This window comes from Bos grunniens, chromosome 29 (genome assembly GCF_055505025.1).
Source record: "Bos grunniens cultivar Pamir isolate PY7600 chromosome 29, Bosgru_T2T1.0, whole genome shotgun sequence".
Taxonomy (NCBI): domain Eukaryota; kingdom Metazoa; phylum Chordata; class Mammalia; order Artiodactyla; family Bovidae; genus Bos; species Bos grunniens.
Genome location: NC_141193.1, coordinates 8,143,246 through 8,161,037, shown reverse-complemented (window position 1 = coordinate 8,161,037; position 17,792 = coordinate 8,143,246). Strand labels below are relative to the sequence as shown.

General features: G+C 55.5%; 1 protein-coding gene across 1 annotated transcript; it reads right to left on the bottom strand.

Annotated features, from left to right (window-relative positions):
• Positions 1-645: 645 nt before the first annotated feature.
• Positions 646-12,565, bottom strand: PYGM (glycogen phosphorylase, muscle associated). Its single transcript, XM_086384974.1, has 20 exons — positions 12,254-12,565; positions 11,094-11,195; positions 10,929-11,007; positions 10,741-10,844; positions 10,232-10,363; positions 8,682-8,793; positions 8,515-8,597; positions 7,956-8,099; positions 7,546-7,638; positions 7,153-7,299; positions 6,855-7,018; positions 6,450-6,564; positions 5,813-5,914; positions 5,321-5,468; positions 4,958-5,016; positions 4,690-4,831; positions 4,040-4,247; positions 1,458-1,592; positions 1,180-1,246; positions 646-1,066 (listed from the first exon to the last, which is right to left on the bottom strand). Exons 1-20 carry the CDS (start codon positions 12,494-12,496, stop codon positions 917-919), a joined length of 2,529 nt encoding a protein of 842 aa, XP_086241100.1. The 5' UTR covers positions 12,497-12,565; the 3' UTR covers positions 646-916.
• Between the last annotated feature and the right edge of the window lie 5,227 nt (positions 12,566-17,792).

Below are 17,792 nucleotides of genomic sequence, written 5' to 3'. Positions count from 1 at the left end.
CAGGTTCAAACACACCCGCTGTGAAACCACGGGCCCCTAACAAATCTCTGAGGCTTGCCCCTCCCTGCTACCGGGCTGGGGAGGCGGGACCTCCCCCACAACTCAATCTTGGTAATACGGGACCTAGAAGCAGGCCCTTTCGGGACCCCAAGTGAGGAGGGGCAACGTCGGCGCAGCCTAGATGGCCCCCGCCTGAACACTCCCCTAGCTTTGGACCTAGCGTAGCCACCTGCTTAGAGACCCTTAAACGCCGCAGTGGGGCGGGGCTAAGGGCGGAGTCAAGAAGGCGCCAACCACCCGGGGACTCCTCCCCCTCTTGAGCCCTGCCCCCGACAGCGTGGATCTTCCTTCAGCGGTGCCGGAGGCCTCAGCTTAAGGCCCTGCTCCCGTCCCGGGTGGGCCCCACCCGGACGGACGCCACGCCCCCGGCCAGCCTTGCGGGCCGCTGACCTAGTATGGACACAGCACTGGGAGGAGAGGCGCGCAGGGTGACGCCTGGAAGCGGGCAGGAGAGTCCCGGGCCCCACCCCCACAAGCCGCCCCCCTTTTGAGGGGATGCACCTGCCGCGGCTGGGGCGAAGGCACTGTGATTGCGCAGCTGCTGTGCCGCCCAGAGCTAAAAATATTTCCCAGCAGAGAGGGGAGTAAGGAGGCTCCCCAGGAGAATCAATTTATTGGGGAGTGGGTGCGGTTGGTCAAATCCATAGACGGGAGGGCCTGGGGAGCCCGAGGACAGTGTGGGAGCAGTGTCCTTCGTCACGCTGAACACTGGGAGCTCGAGGATGATGGGAAATGGGGGTTCCAAGGAGAGGGTTAGAGATCTAACTCCAGTACCCCACCCTCTGGACGAGGAGCTGGAGCTGGCCCAAGGGACTGCAGACAGACTCAGGGGCAGGTTTGGGTCTGGTCTAGAGGCTCAGATCTTCTCATCCGGGGCCGGCATGCGCTGGCGGGTCGGCTCCACGCCCCAGATCTCCCTGGCGTACTGGGCAATGGTGCGGTCACTGGAGAACTTGCCAGATGTAGCTATGTTCCGGATCACCATCCGCGTCCACTCTCTCGGGTTCTAGAGGCCACAAGGAAGCTCTGGGTTTGCTCTGCGAGTGGGATCCCCACCTTCCACCTCATTCTAACCAGGGCCGCCAAAGCCCTGCCAACCCCTGGCCCAGGACCCCTCACCTTGTACAAGGCACTGACTCTTTCCTGGCATTTAACGTACTCTTCATAATCCGCAAAGACTTTAAACCTGGAGGGGAATGGAGAAGTGGGAAAGTCTCCTGGGGTTGAGGGCCAAGCCCATCCTGTCCTATTGGATTCCTGAGGACCTAGACAGTGATGCTGCTTCCAAAGGAATGTGGCCGCAACTGCCGTGAAGCCATGTCCAGCCTCTCCACTGCTCCTGAGCCCTATTCAGCCCTGCAACCCCACGTACGCGGGTCCCTGGCCCGCCAGCTCACCGGTCATGGTGCATGAGCATGTTGACAATGTCCTTGAATAGGTCAGGCTGTTTGGGGGAGAAGAAGCCACTGCTCAGCTGGTCAATGACGTGCCGAAGCTCAGGAATCCGGTCATAATACTCCTGGGCATTGTACCTGTGGGGGAAGAGCCATAGTCAGCACCCTGGAAAGGGGTTCCTGGCTCCTCCTCCAGCAAATATCCAGAAAGGTCCAAGCCCCAGGGTGAAAACTCAGGTCCAGCCTGCTACTATCCTCTCTACAGCTGCTGCACTTGCTCCGGAAGTCCTTCCACTCTTCTTCCCACACACCATCACTGTCACCCAACAGGTCTGTTTCCTCCATAAATGGCTTTTCTTCCCCACCATCCTAAGTCCATCCTTGGCCTCACTTTCAGGCTCCAGGAGGAGCCAACAGGTACATCCTGAGAAACATCCTTAAACTCAAACTCTCCAGCCATGTTCATCACTGTCCTGGCACCAACTTTCCTCCCCTAGGGTAGGAACTACTTCCTACCCAACGACTTCCTGGGGTAACACAATCACTTCCCGAGCCACCCAGGTTCAAATCTCTCCAGATCAGTTTCATCTCCTTCCTTCCCCTCTTCCAACCAGAAACCATGGCCTCCTCCTCAACAGTGTCCCTAACCCCCATCCCCAGCACTGGCCTGCTGTAGGGGACTCCCCCTGCCATCTGGTGCCAGCCCCACACTGGTCCTCCAACTGGACATTCCTCCCTCCAGTCAAGCCTCCATCCTGCAGCCAAAGGTGTCTGTTTGGAGTCTAGTTCTGAACATGCTGTACTTCACTCAAAACATTTCACATTTCCCTCCTATCCAAAGGACCAAGTCTGAACTTTCTAGTCAAGCCCCACAGGAGAAATTCCTCTCAATATTTAGTGCCTGCTCTTGTAAGCTGAGTGTAAACTGGTACCAACTTTCTTGGAAATGATTTGACAATGTGTATCAGGGGCTTTAAGAATGCATACTTTTTTGACTCAGAAATATCCCCTTCTAATAATTATCTTGGGCTTCCCCAGTGACTCAGCAGTTAAGAATCTGTGTGCAACGAGGGAGACACAGGAGACAAGGGTTTGATCTTTGAGTCGGGAAGATCCCCTAGAGAAGGGCATGGCAACTCACTCCAGTATTCTTGCCTAGAGCATTCCATAGAGAGGAACCTGGCAGGCTACAGTCTATAAGGTCACAAAGAGTCGGATGTGACTGAAGCGACTTAGCACATAGCAAGCATAATAATTATCTTTAGGAAATAATTAGAGATGTGGACATCAGTGTAAAAGATTGGTCATCAAAGGGACATTTATACTAACAAACGAGGAAAATCAACCTTCACGTCCAACTATATGGAATTAGTTAAATAAGTATGGCATTTCCATAGGATGGAATGCTATACAAACATTTAAAATATTTGAAAGACTATTTAATGACATAGAAAATGCTTCAGCAATGTTAAGATAACAGGATTCAATATTGTATATATATTATTTCCAACTTTTAAAAACTACACAGGGACTTCCCTGGTGACACAGTGGTTGACTCCATGCTCCCAATGCAGGGGACACTGGTTCTACCCCTGGTCAGGGAACTAAGATCCCACATGAAGCACAGTGCAGCCAAAAAATTAATTAAAATTTTAAAAAACTACATATATATACACACACATATAAATACGTGAAGAAAAAGAGAACTGTGGCTTTAAATCTGGGGGATGAGATTATGAAAGACAGTTTTCTTCTCTGTAGCTTTGTATTTTTCCAATTAAAGAGCATGGACTGCTTCTATGCTAAGAAAAGAATCATATTTTAAAATAAAATGTTAAAAATGTAATGCCAGGAAGATTGTCTCCGAAGATCTGCATTTCTGACCACAAACCCAGGTATAACTTAACTACCATACTCATGTTTCCCTTTTTGCCATGGCTGCCAGGGAGCTGAGAATTTCATTTTACTCCCAATTCCAGAAATGATATTATTTCTTTGAGTTGATATTATTTTCTCTTCCTTTTCCTTCAGCTCTGTGTTACTTCTGTCTCTGCTCATTTCATTCAACTTATTTGTTATGCTACCTCAAAAGTTTTCTAGACTTCTGATGGCCATAAGTAAGACCTTGTGCAGGGACTTCCCTGGTGGTCCAGAGGTTAAGAATCCACCCTGCAATGGCGGGGACATGGGTTTGATCCCTGGTTGGGGAATTAAGATCCCACAAGCCTCGGAGCAACCAAGCCCTTGAAACACAGCTAGAGAGTCTAGAGAGTTTGTGCACTACAACAAAAGATGCCACATGACATGATGCAACCAAGATCCCACATGCTGCAACTAAGACCCAAGGCAGCCAAATAAATTTAAAAAAATGGACTATCAAAGAGTACATAGTAAACCGAGTCCAAAAACATGAGTAATCAAAACCATGTAAATGCATTAAAGTGTTAACTCGCAAAAAAAAAAAAAAATGACCTTGCGCATCCTGGACCAGCCTTTCCAGTGGTGCCTCTTGCTCCCAGCTTTACCCTCCAGCAGTCCCACCTTGGGGCCTCCTGCCCATGGACTAAGAACTCTGCAGCCCTTACCCTTTCTGGTCAAGCCTTTCCACGTCCTCCACCCGCATGCCAAAGATGAAGAAGTTCTCCTCTCCTGCCTCTTCCGCCATCTCCACGTTGGCCCCGTCCATGGTGCCAATGGTCAGAGCCCCGTTGAGCATGAACTTCATGTTGCCAGTGCCTGAGGCTTCAGTGCCCGCAGTAGAGATCTGCTCAGAGAGGTCAGCAGCCGGGATCACTGCGGGGTGGCAGCAGGGGACACACTCAGCTCCAGGAAGAGCCCGCATGTCAGCTAGAGGCTCTGAAGTTAGTCTGGTCCCAGGCCTGGCCAGATTCAGAGTCCCCTCCCTCCAGCCCTCCAGTCTTCACCAACTGTCTCCTTCTCACTGACCCCTCTCCACCTCTTGTTGATTCTTGAACATCTGGGATCTAACCTGGACTCCTTCCACCCCCCAGCTCCACTGTGTGATTTGAAGGGCACTACTGAGGCCCCTCTCCCCTGTAATTTCATCCCATCTTGCGTGACATTCCACCACTAAAGGAACATCCTCATGATTTGAGTATTGTCCTCTCCAGATTCTTCTTTAAAGTACCAGTACCCCAGGAAGAGGAGATTAATATCTCTTCCAGGGACTGAACTCATCAGAGCTTCCCTAGGGTCCCCACTGGAGGCACCCTACCTTTCTCGGCCAGCGAGACTCGGTAGTTCTCCAGGAAGATCACACGAAGGCGGTCTCCCACCACCGGGTCGTGGTTGACCACATCCCCAATGGCTGTGATGAGTTTGATGATCATCTTGGCCATATGGTACCCAGGGGCAGCCTGTGGGGGCACACTTTGGGGTCAGCTCCACAGCCTGGCCTCCTACCCCCATCCTGCAACCCAACCAAGCTGACCTCAACCTGGATATCAAAGGACCACAGCCATGATCCGGGCTCAGCCTCTCACCTTCCCTCCAATCATCACAGTCCGAGGCACAAAAAACTTATTGGGTTCCTTCTTGATACCTATGGAGAAACAGAGGGATCCAGTGAATGGGCCAGGTTTTCCCTCTGGGCTGTAGCACCTGATGGCATCCAGTCAGCCAGGACTGGGCTGGGCAATAACAGGCCTGACTTGGGCTAGCTTGGTGACCTCATATCTGTCATGTCCCCCCTCTCTGAGCCTTGGTTTGCCCATCTGTGAAGTGGGGATAATTCCATGTCCCAAGAGTTTCCCTGAGTACAAAGGAGATGTTGATGGAGAAGTATGCAGTATGCTGGGAGGTACACAGAGGCAGGAACAGGAGCCAGAGGGAAGCCTGCCACTCACGGTTGTACAGCGTGATGACATGGAGGCAGTTGAGGAGCTGGCGTTTATATTCGTGAATCCGCTTCACCTGGATATCGAAGAGTGAGTTGGGGTTGATGTGGACTTTGTATTCCTTCTCCAGGTACGCGGAAAACTTTAACTTGTTTTCCTGAAGGCAGGAGAGGGGGAAGAGCTCACCAATAGGCCTCAGCCTCAGGAAATCCTACATTCTCATTTCCTTCCCAGGAAGGTGAGGATAGAAGGCCACTTTGCCACCTTCATCCACTCCTGCATCAGGGCAGACATTGCTAAGCAACGTCAGCACTCTTTCAGTGAGGTCAGATGATGCCTTCCCACCATGGACTGATTCCAGGCAACTTCTACCAATGGCCTGAGGTTGCAGCAGAGATGAGCTCCATGGGCCATTCCTGACACGGATGTCCGGCCCTTCCAGCACTCTCCACTCTGGCCCCAGCACAGGTGTCTGTCCCAGTTTGCAGTGCTGCTCCTCACCTGCTTCACTTTGGCCACATCCCGGATAAAGGATTCATCATCCACATAGGACAGCAGTTTGCGCAGCTGATCCAGGTCTGCGATGTATTCCTCTCCGATGCGCTGTAGGGAGATGGCGCTCAGTTAGGCCCTTGGCCCTCCCCTGTCCTCCTTCACAAAGGGGTCCTTTTCCAGGTCAAACAAGCAGAGTCCACTGCCAACAGCGCCTTCTCCTGCAGCCTCCCAGCTAGGGGGCAGGGCACGTACGCACTTCTCTCCTCCCTTCCTGACCTTGAGCTCGGATGGCTGACGCCCATCTGACCCCCACAGGCCCTCGTCCTGGCCTTTTCCTCTCACAGGCAGTGACTTCGAGGGCCTGCAATCTCTGCTCCTTTCTGGTCTTACTTAAGATGTGACCTGCTGATAACCCTCCATCAGGCTGTGAACTTCCTCGGGTTGACCTTCACAGCCAGGGCCTCCATTAGCTCACATAAAAGGTGGTTCCCCTCCTCCAGACACATGCAAGGCTGGGGAACGCAGTGCAGAATGGATTTCAGCCCTCAGCTGGGCGCCCTCCAGGGAACCACACACACAGCCGCACCTGGCTGCGCCTTGCAGTGACTGTGCTGACCGCTACTGGCCATCCACGACTTCTCACCTCAGCAATGATCTCTGCCAGCCCAGGGTTACACATCACCAACCAGCGCCGAGGGGTGATCCCATTGGTCTTATTCTGGAACTTATGAGGCTCCAGCTCGTAGAAGTCCTTGAAGCTACAGGATAGGGTCAGAAGATCATCAATCACCCCTGTGGAATGAGGGTCTTCTCCCTGGGGCCCCTACTCTGATTTCTTGATGAAAGGGTCCTGGAGGTGAAGGGGAGGGGGGTGCTGTGTGTAAGAGGGGACATCCCAGAACGGGACTGGACTGGATAGCAAGCCTGTGACCCTCGTAAGAGCCGTGCTACCTGTGGAAGGAGCCAGCAGAGGGCGGCTCTGAGTGACCAGTACCAGGCAGTGGGCGGGGCCCAGCGGGAGGGGCGGAGTCTGGGGAGCGGGTCTCACATGGTCTTCTTGAGGATCTCCGAGTGGATGCGAGCCACGCCATTGACGGCATGAGACCCGGCGATGCACAGGTGTGCCATATTGATGCGCTTCACCGCGCCCTCCTCCACCAGCGACATGCGCCGCAGTCGGTCTACATCCCCTGGGAACGCGGCTGCCACCCGCTGTGCCGGGAGAGACCAGAGCTAGGACGAGGACCCAGAACACAGGTTCCCAGCCCCTACCCCCAGATCTTCGCCCATAGCCTTCCCCAGGCCCTCCACGTCCCCACCCTCCACCCCAGGCCTTCTCCACTCACGTTAAGGAAGCGCTGGTTGATTTCATAGATGATCTGGAGGTGCCGCGGCAGCAGGGTCTCTATGAGGTGCACAGGCCAGCGCTCCAGGGCCTCGGGCAGCACCGTGTGGTTGGTGTAGGCACAAGTCTTCACAGTCACTTCCCATGCCTGACAGGTGGGGTGGGGAGGCAGGACCCCCGGGGCTTAAGCCGGATGGCTCTCCACACACACTGTGCAGCCAAGAGCCCCAGCCCTGCCACCGCCAGGCCAGGTTCTAGGATACCCGCCTCTGGGTCTCACACCCCTGTCTGTTCAGTGGGGGATCCACCCACATCTATCCCCTCCGCAGAGTGGGAAGGGAACCCTGAGATGGAGAGGGTGAGGCAGGAGTGGGGGAGGGGCCCCGAAGCCCACCTTTTCCCACTCCAGGCGCTCCTGGTCCACCAGAATCCTCATCAGCTCAGGGATGGCCAAGGAGGGGTGGGTGTCATTGAGCTGGATGGCCACCTAGAGAGGAGGGGTGTGGAGGACGGTTGGAGTCAATCTGGGCCCAAGGCTACAGTCACTGTCTTTTGCCCCTTCAGAGCACCCCCTGCCCAGGGCCCCTTGTGGTTCTAGGTGGAGGCCCTCAAGGGGGTAGTTGTGGAGCAGGAGGAAGAGGAGAGCGGATTATATTGAGGATCCTCAAGCAGATACCCCTCACACCCACCCCCAGCCTCCACTTCTTCATCTATTAAATGGGCGTTGCAAGCTCAGGCTGGAGGTGCGAGGGAAGGCACCACTCACCGGAGGTATAGAGACCGACCCTCCCTGGGGCCTGGTACCTTATCTGGGAAGGCATCGAAGTTGGTGCGCACGGGGTCGAGGCAGCCAAACTTGGAGGACTTGAAGCGGCGGATGATGTCCTGGAGCGTGGCAGCCACTACGAAGTACTCCTGCTTCAGCCGCAGCTCCTTCCCCTCAAAGAACTGGGGACAGTGCGAGATGGGGCGGAGTCAAGGTGGTGGGCGTGGTCTAACACTGCTGTGGGCGTGGCCAGGAGAGACTCCCACCCATCCCGAGATTCCTGAGACCTGAACTGCTCCACCTCAGGGACCCAAGAGTCTTTCTCCCACCAAGAAGCAGCAATGCAGTTGGGTCAGGAGGGAGGGCTACAAGGACCAGGAGTATTGTGGGTGTCTCCAGGGAAGAGCTCCTCCAAAGAGCCACCCCCCACCCCCAGATCCAAGCATCCTCACACTTAAAGAACTGGGGGGAAGCACAGGACACTCAGGGGCCAGCAAGATGCCCTGGGTGTGAGCAGGGCACCAGCAGGTGTCACTCCCCCTCCTGCCCTCTCCCACGCACACTGGCTTCCTGTCCCCAGCCCAGGGGGTAACATACGTTGTCGTTGGGGTACAGGACCCGTGAGATGTTCTCAGCCAGGTTGCGGTCCAGCACGGCCTGGATGTAGCCACCGACATTGACTAAAGAACAAAAGCGGGAACGGGGTCAGGCTTGGGCCGAGGGGCTCCGCAGCGGGAGGGGCTGCTGACTCCGGCGGAACTCACAGTCCTTGAGGTTGAAGTCGTTGGGGGCTTTGGCAGACCACAGGCGCATGGTGTTGACCACGTTGTTGCGGTAGCCAGGCACGGGTGTGTCGTAGGGCATGGCCAGCACCACCTGCGGGACACCCCACCTGCTGTTCAGAGGCGGGCCTCTGCTGCGTCTCAGAGGCCCTGAGAGCTGGAGCTCCATGCTTTGTCCCTGCACTCCGCCAGCCAACTCCGGACCACAAGCAACCCCACCAACCTCTCTGGGCCTCGGCCAAAAAAAGAGGACATCCCGGTGCCTCCCCACACCCCCACCGGCCCCCCTTGCTGGGCTGTTGTGAGGATTCCAGGAGGAGGCAGGGATGAGCTGAGACCAAGGTGGGCCTCTGTTGGTGGCCACTCTGCCATGGTGGAGATGCGCTGGCCACCTGGCCTAGGCATAATCTAGAGAACATTCTGGACTCCTGGAAGGACTGGGAGATCATGGGGCCTGGCTGAGGGGGTCATAGAGGTCAAGTCCATCCAAAGGTTAACCACAGGGCTAATTAGCAGTGACTAATGCTGGCCCCACCTCCCACAATTAGCAAACATCAATGTGCATGCACGCTGAATGCTAAGTTGCTCATTTATGTCCAACTTTTTGTGACCCTATGGACTGTATCCTGCCAGGCTCCTCTGTCCATGCTCTGTCCAGGCAAGAATACTGGAGTGGGTTGCCATACCGTCCTCCAGGGGATCTTCCCAATGCAGGGATCGAACCCATTCTCCTGCATTGCAAGCAGTCTTTACTGCTAAGCCACCAAAGCCCACAAACATCAATAATTGCTGCAAATAACTGCCAGCTACCACGGAGAAAGGGGTGCACCCACACCTCCTTCCCCAGCATTAAGTAGCCTCTGACTGGAGCAGAGCAAATGCTGCAGCTCAGAGAGGGAAGGGACTGGCCCAAGAGCATACAGCTAGGAGGGCAGCCAGAGCCCTGCCAGACCTTAGCGTGGATGACAGCGGAACAAACTCTGGGTTCTGAAAGCCTCGAGGTTGCTGTGCAGCCATCTGGAGGCTGGTGAGCTGCAGCCACAGCAAAAGGACTGGTGGCGGAGCTGGGGTTTGGACACCTGGTTTAGCGGTAGGCTCCCACCAACCTGCTCTGTGACCTTGAACATGTCAGTTGCCCTTCCCAGGCTTTAGTTTTCTCTCCTATCCCCCTTTTGGGCTGTTGGTTTATTTCCCATCAAGCCCCCAGATCAAATATGCAGGGGAGCCGAGACTCTGTGATTATTTTGGGCAGTGAGGAGCAGTGGTAGAGCAGGGCAGTGTCTCTCCTCCTCCCAGCTCTTCATGTGGTCTGGCTCCCCTGTAACCCTGTCTCCAGCCTCTCTGGGTTCCAGCTGTGTGACCTCAAGTAAGTCACTTAACTCCTCTGAGCTCAGTGGCCTCCGATATAAAATAGCACTCGGCCCAGTAGCTTCCAGGCTCTTCCTTTGCTTCTCTCTGTTTCCTCCAGAACCTCCACTCCTCCTCCCCTCCGCCTCACTAGATCTTCCCCTGCTCCCTGGCTTCCCCCTCACCTGTGTGTCCACCCACTTGGCCCCCTGGCTGGTGTGTTCCACTCGGCCATAGAAGTGCACCGGCAGCGTGAACTCAGGACGGGCCTTCTCCCAGGGGTTGCCGTAGCGAAGCCAGTCATCAGCTTCCTCCATCTGAACCGCAGGCAGGTCCGGGGAGAAAGGAAGGCAGAGTCAGAGCCAGGCTCACACCACAGCAGATGGTGGGCAGAGCAGGAGCCCGCAGCCCTGGTATGCCCTGTACAGGGAGGGTGTGAATGACCGGCTCTGCGGTAGGTGGGCCCCTAGTCTGGTGGAAGATCCGATGGGGCTCTGTGTGTGTATAAGAGTCTGAGACATTCTACAGCTGTGGACCTCCTGTCCCAGGAGCTGACAGCTGGCTAGGGGCTGGGGGAAAGGGCAAAGATGCTCTCCACCCAGGCTGCTGGGGCTGCTTCTGGATCTATGTGCAGATGAATTAACAAATAGCCATCTTCATCATAACCACAAGGTCAGGGCCCAAAGTCACTCACCTGCCAACCCCCAGAGATCTTCTGGTTAAAAATCCCAAACTCATAGCGGATCCCATAGCCATAGGCAGCCAGGCCCAGTGTTGCCATTGAGTCCAGAAAGCAGGCTAGGGGTGTGCAGGGAGGTGGATATCAGAGACCCAACATAAAGGAACACTTCTGCCCAGTCCCCTGGCACCCCGCTCACTTACCCGCCAGCCGGCCCAGGCCCCCGTTGCCCAGCCCTGCATCCTCCTCGATTTCCTCCAGCTCCTCCATGTCTAGGCCCAGCTAAAGGTGGGAGGGTATAAGAGAAATCAGGGCCAAGGGCCAGCAGGTCAGTCCCCCATCCTGAAGGCATGCCCACCCCTGCACACCTGATAGGTGGCCTCGTCACAGGCATTCTCCAACGCCAGGTTCACCATGGTGTTCTGCAGCGTCCGGCCGATGTAGAATTCCAGAGACAGGTAGTAGATCCTCTGTCCGGAGAAACAGATGGGGGTGGGGGAGGGGAGGGAGGGTCAAGGCGGCCCCCTGACATTCAGCCAGGCCCAGCTGGGCCTGCACCTCTCACACCTGCTGCCCCACTCCTAGGCTCCAGTGGGTTCCAGCCCTGCCTCCAGTTTTCCTGCCTTCTCAGGCTTTGGGACCCAGAAGGTAAGATACTGGTCTCAGCATTTCTTCTGACTTTGGACAAATCACTTTTCTTCTCTGAGCCTCAGTTTCTTCATCTGAAAAATGGGGCCATAGCCACCTCAGGGGGCTGAGGTGCTTAGGAGAGGTGGGAACCCCTTCCTTCACACACATGCCTGCCAAGAGCCCATCAGGAAGTCAGGACACAGGGAAGCACCACCAAGAGCTCCTGAAAAGGGGAGGCCAGGCCCAGAGAGAGAAATCATTGGCTCAAGGTCACACAATGACTCAGGGCTAGAGTCGGCCATCTCCCTTCCTCACAGTGCCCAGCTCCCCTTGGCCCTCAAGCCTCAGTCCCAAGAAGGGGGGCGGAGAGACTCCGGTATCCAGGATGCTGATGGTGCTCGGGCTCCTGGTTTCCTGGGTCCCCTCCCCGCCCCTCCCCCACCCCCTGCCCAGCAGTGTCAGGTTGCTGACATTTACCAGTGACCCCAACAGACACTTGATCTCACCACCCCAGCTGCGCCCCACCCGGCACACCAGCACACCACACACGCGTTCGGTAGAATGTCCTTCTACTCAGGATCCAACCCAGGCCGCGGGGTCTTCCTGCCCACCCCCAGCAGCCTCTCCATTCTCTGACTGAGCGCTGAGCCTTTGCAACCAGCCTACCTGACTCGAGGCCCCTGACCTGCCCCCAACTCCAGGTTTCTCCCCTGGGTGGTCCCAGCACCCATTGCACCTGGCACCCCTGGATCGTCCAACCTCAGGAACCCGGAGGCACCCTTTCTTTTGCTGCAGAAAGTCCTGACCCCAGGAAGGGCCCGTCATTCGGTCCAGATCTCCCAGCCCCCAGGGCAGGGCCCCCCAGCCCACTGCCCACCCGGGGTGCCCCAAGCAGCACCTTGGGGTCCTTCTCGTAGTAGTGCTGCTGCGTGCGGATCCAGCGGCCCACGAGGTGGTCTCGCACCGTGTAGGCCAGCGCGAAGTAGTAGTCTCGCGGGGTGGCCACATTGCGGTCCTTCACAAGGGTGAAGTGTAGGTGCCGGTTGAAGTTCTTCTTCAGCTCAGTCACATTCTCCACACCGGCCAGGCCACGCACGCTGATCTGCTTTCTCTTCTCCTGGTCTGTCAGGGGCCGGGACATGGCTGCGGGAGGGTGGGCTGGACTGACTGTGCAGACGGGTGGCCTGAGCGGTGCCTCCAGCCCAGGAGTGGAGATCCCCAGCCGGCTGGTGCTTTAAAGCCTGGCTCCGGGCAGCTTGCCCCACCCCTTCCCTCAATGGGAGGGTCTTGGCCCGGCTCCTCAGGGAGCTATTTTGGGGTGAGCGGAGGAGAGGAGGGGCAGGGCAGGGCCAGGGCCAGCCTGGCTCCTTCGCAGCCCTGCACTGACCCACTTCCTCCAGGCCTCGCGCACTGGCACTAGGGTCTGCTGTCTTCTGCCCCGGCGCCTGCCTTGTGCAGGGTCGCAGTCAGGATGCTGCAGGCAGAGTGCTGCCTTGAGAGGCCGGAAATTTGACTGGAGCGGCTGGGCTGTGACTTTGGCTGAGGCTGCCCTGAATTCGGGTTATGGATGAAGGATGGGGTCTGAATGTGGGCCCTCAATCAGGGCTCCTTGGAGAAGCCAAGGAGGCTGTCGAGGAGGACAGGTGTCAGGAGGCCAAGCCTGCAGCAGAGAAGCTTGGCTTCAGTTGACTTTCACACAACAGGCTACACACCACGGGCGGGATGCTCTCCAGTCAAGCTTCTATTGGTGGCCCTGCCCTTTGGTGGGGAGGACATATGTTGTGGCTGAAGGCCACCAGCGCAGAGCATCAGGGTGCCCTGCACAGAAAAGGTGAAGCTAGCAGAGGACACTGGGCATCTGAGAAAAGGGGGACCGGGACTCTCGGTTCCAGGAGAGGTGGTATGGGAGAGGTCGCCTGAGGCAGGGCCACTGCCCCCACCCCATCCCCCACCAAAGTCCAGCCACTCTGAGCTCCCCCTGTTGCTGTCCCTCAAGGAGCTCTGAAGTGACCTTTCAAGAGGGATGGTCAGATTACAGGCCAGCTTTGGCTAGGGGCCACCAGCCTGGAGTAGGGGCCCCTGGGAACTGTAGTCCTGTGGCCCAGAGGGGTAGAACTGAAGCAGTCCATACACACACAGACACACACACACACACGCGGACACACACAGACACAGGCACAAGACACACAGACACAGACACACACACACACATACACAATGGTATCAAGGCTCCCCGTGCCGCAGGTGAGTGAAGGCCTCCTCCCATTCATTTCTCCCGCCTAGGGCCACGCGGTTCCTAAAGTTCCTTTAGGATGGACTGGTTTGATCTCCTTGCAGTCCAAGGGACTCTCAAGAATCTTCTCCAACACCACAGTTAAAAAGCAACAATTCTTCGGCGCTCAGCTTTCTTTATAGTTCAACTCTCACATCCATACATGACTACTGGAAAAACCATAGCTTTGGCTAGATGAACCTTTGTTGGCAAAGTAATGTCTCTGCTTTTTAATATGCTGTTTAGGTTGGTCACACGGAGAAGGCAATGGCAACCCACTCCAGTACTCTTGCCTGGAAAATCCCATGGACGGAGGAGCCTGGTGGGCTGTCGTCTATGGGGTCGCAGAGTCGGACACGACTGAAGTGACTTAGCAGCAGCAGGTTGGTCATAGATTCTGCTTTGTTCCTGTTTTTTGGCTGCACTAAGTCTTAGTTGCGGCCTGTGGGATCCAGTTCTCTGGCCAGGGGTGGCACCTGCCCCTGCACTAGGAGTGCAGAGTTGTAGCCACTGGACCACCAGAGAAGTCCCCTGCTTTGTTCTTTGAGCAAAAGGAGCCCAGGGCCTGGTGCTATTTCAAAGGAGGCTGGGCCTCCTAGAGTGGTGGACCTGGGGAAGAGGAGCCTGGGTCTTCTGGTCTGAGGGCCAAGGAAGCACATCAGAGGGCTGGCCAGCTGCAGGATGCTACAGAGTCTGTTTCAAGGACGGCCCAGCTGTTTCTGAGAACTTTCTGAGCCCCAACAGATCCAGCCCTGGAAATACCAGCTTAGTGTGGAGGCCAAATTCCTAGTCTTCCGAAGGCCAAGCCCTGCTCTGCCCCTGCTCCCAGACAGCATCTGGGCGGGTCTTCCCTAGAGTGTGCTTCAAAGAAAAAAAGACCAGGAAGAGGATGCCAAAACACAGCTACCCCAAGTTCCCACGAACAGAAAACTTTCTCTTTTGCATTTTAAAAGTATTCTACACCTTGCATTTCAAAAGAATGCCTGGTGGCTCTCGGTGTGTAACAGTTCCCATCCTCAGCCTTTCCTCCTGGGCTGTGCCTCAGGGGAGGTTCAACCCCGCGCCAAGCTCGGCCAGCATCTCGGGCCGCCTGGCCTGCCTTCCTTGTGGAATGCCAAAGAGAACTCAGAGGCATTTTGGCACCAGTTGCCCGTGTTGTCACCTCATGCCCCAACGGTGGCCGCATCCTTTGCCACGCAAACCTTCTTTGCACTGACCCCTAATTTTCCTGCTGCTAAGAACCTGCTCCCAACAGAGCACATTCCTATCTTATTCTGCTCCCCAAGTCAACTCAATCCACACCCCTCCCCCTGCTCATCAACTGGGTGATCACCCTGCCCCTGCTCTCAAGGAACTGGCTGAACTGGGACACAACCTGTTTCTGGTGCGAAACAAATGTGATACTTTGAGTTGGTTTCTCCAGCTACCTTTCTCCTGGGCTCTTTTGGCCTTTGTTGTGTCTATGGCACCCACTGGAACTTTCCAGTCTTTTCCAGGGTAATGCCACCCCAGGAGACCCTTCTTTATTTCACATCCCCCAGCCCAGCATGATGGAAATTCAAAGACTGAAACTGACCTACTGGCTTCCCCAAGTCCCCCCATTTCACTCCCCACTGGTGTTGTGTGTATAGGTTTATGTATCAGTTCAGTCGCTCAGTCGTGTCCGACTCTTTGCGATCCCATGGACTGCAGCACGCCAGGCTTCCATCACCAACTCCTGGAGCTTACTCATGTCCATCAAGTCAGTGAGGCCATCCAACCATCTCATCTCTGTCTTCCCCTTCTCCTCCTGCCTTCAATCTTTCCCAGCATCGGGGTCTTTTCCAATGAGTCAAGTTTCTTCGCATCAGGTGGCCAAAGTATTGGAGCTTCCAGCTTTAGCATCAATCCTTCCAATGAATATTCAGGACTGATTTCCTTTAGGATTGACTGGTTTGATCTCCTTGCAGTCAGTCTGAGGGACTTTCAAGTCTTCTCCAACACAGCAGTTCAAAAGCATCAATTCTTTGGTACTCAGCTTTCTTTATGGTCCAACTCTCACATCCATACATATTATATATAATTTTGCTTATTTAGGCTGTGCTTGGTCTTCGTTGCTGTGCAGGCTTTTCTCCAGTTGCAGCAAGCAGGAGCTACCCTCTACCTGCCGTGTGCAGGCTTCTCACTGAGGCGGCTTCTTTTGTTGTGGAGCGCGGGCTCTCGGGGGCTTGGACTTCAGTAGCCTGGGCTCCCAGGCTCGAGTGCTCGCCCAGTAGTTGGGGCACACACGCTTAGTTGCTCCTTAGTTGTGGGATCTTTCCAGATCAGGGATGAAACCTGTCTCCTGCATTGGCAGACAGATTCTTTCACCACTGAGCCCCCAGGGAAGACTTAATAGTTAATTTACTTATTTGGCCTGTGCCGGGTCTTAGTTGCTGCACACAAGAGCTTTAGTTGCAGGGGGTGCACGCAGGATTTCCAGCTGCAGTATGCCAGATCTTATTTCCCTGACCCCTTCATTGGGCACACAGTCTTAAGCCACTGGACTAGCAAAGTTCCCTTTAGAGATTTAAAGAACCCTGAAACACACTTTCCCAGCCTGAACCCTGAACCAACACTGTTGTTTATGTCCAATGGTTTCTAAACAGATACATTAACTAACTCAGAGGTTGTTTATGGCCTACTAGATTTCCAACCAGAAATCCTGTCTCCTTCCTGGGACCAATCTTGGGTTTCTCCAGAGCACTTGGCGGGGTCTCAGTAACAGAGCCCTAACAGTGACCTTTCCCAACGGACATTCCTTCCACCAACCTGGCTCTAAGCGGGCAGGGAAGACACTGCTGCTGCAGCAGAACAGAACAGGGTCAAGTAGAGGGCTCTGCCCTCCCCCAGGGGTCCAAGGTGGCTGGGAAAGCCCTCTTCACCCCTCTGGTTCCACCACAAAGGCAGGTGCTTGCTGCCTTGGAGAAAGGGCCGAGACTGATGCCCAAGTCAGCCACTTTGTTACTCACCAAAACCTTAACAAAAGCTGACAGCAGGGAGCAGAGAGGGAGCGAGCAAAGGAATGGAGCTGGCCCCAGGGGAGAGAGACGGAGGAGATAGCTGGGCTATGGTTAAGTCATTTATTGATTTTATTTCTAAAACCCACATAGCGCCACTTTGCCTCTTCCAGAGCTTCAAAGAGCCAATTAACCACCCAATGAGCCCACCAGGGAAACCGAGCTTGTGGGGGAAGCAGTGAGCTGAAGCCAAGGTCAAAGAGGGTTGCCAGGCCCCAGGCCCTGCCCCCGTTCTGTCAGCTAAGCACAAAGAGGAAAGATCTCTCCTCTTTCAGTCAAGGGACCTTTAGGGCCTGCTTGAGGAGACCCAGTGAATAGGTCTGGCTTCTGAGGCTCCATTAACCCCTGCAGGCCTACAGCAAAGCAGCCCAGGCAAGCTGGACAGGGCTCAGACACCAAGGGCCTGCTCAGGATAAACAGCAGGGCTAGCCCCAGCTCCAAGCTGCAGAAGAGCCCAGGCCGGCATTGTCCCCACTGTCCCAGTGCTGTGGGCTGCAGAGCTTGCTGTCCCTCAGCCTGCCCAAAGGGAAGGTGATGGCAAGCATTGGCCCCATGCAGCTCCCTCCGAGAACTGCAGCAAAAGCGGCTGATCAAGGACCTCACTCACGACCCCAGAAGTCCTGAGCTGGGTTTTCCTGGTGCCACATCGGGCCTGTCCATTAGCCCAGACACAAGGGAACAAAACAGCCTGGGACCCTCTGTGAAGTGCTTACAAGGCACAAGGTGGGGCCCCTTCCCCTGCCCCCACCTCTCCCCAAAGCCTGCCATGGTGGCAGGCTGCAAGTCACCAGCAGAGAGAGAAAAGGCCACTTGGCGGTTTTAATTTTAGCAGCTTGGAGCCTGACAGGCAGGATTAGTTGGCTTGACCTTTCGTGCTGAGGCCTCCCCAGGCCCAGGGCCTCAGTCAGGTGGCAGCTTCCAGGCACGAATCACAACTGGAGCTCATCGAATGTGGGGGTCCAAGCCCCAGGGAAAGGCCTTCAAAAGGACAGAGACCAGGAAGGGGGAACCTGGTCTTCAGCCAGTAATCAGTAAACTAGCAGAAGGTGGGGCCACCCACACACCAGCTTCCCCAGCAGACCTGCACAGGGAGGGAGAACGGGAACCAAGGGGTGGGGGGCGGACTT

What these genes read in the sequence shown, in the direction of transcription:
- PYGM (XM_086384974.1), bottom strand. Translation starts at nt 12,496, where the DNA reads ATGTCCCGGCCCCTGACAGACCAGGAGAAGAGAAAGCAGATCAGCGTG. An exon ending in ACTACGAGAAGGACCCCAAG is followed by an intron (nt 11,196 to 12,253) that starts GTGCTGCTTGGG and finishes TTCTCCGGACAG; the next exon opens with AGGATCTACTACCTGTCTCT. An exon ending in GAGATCCTCAAGAAGACCAT is followed by an intron (nt 6,565 to 6,854) that starts GTGAGACCCGCT and finishes CCTATCCTGTAG; the next exon opens with CTTCAAGGACTTCTACGAGC.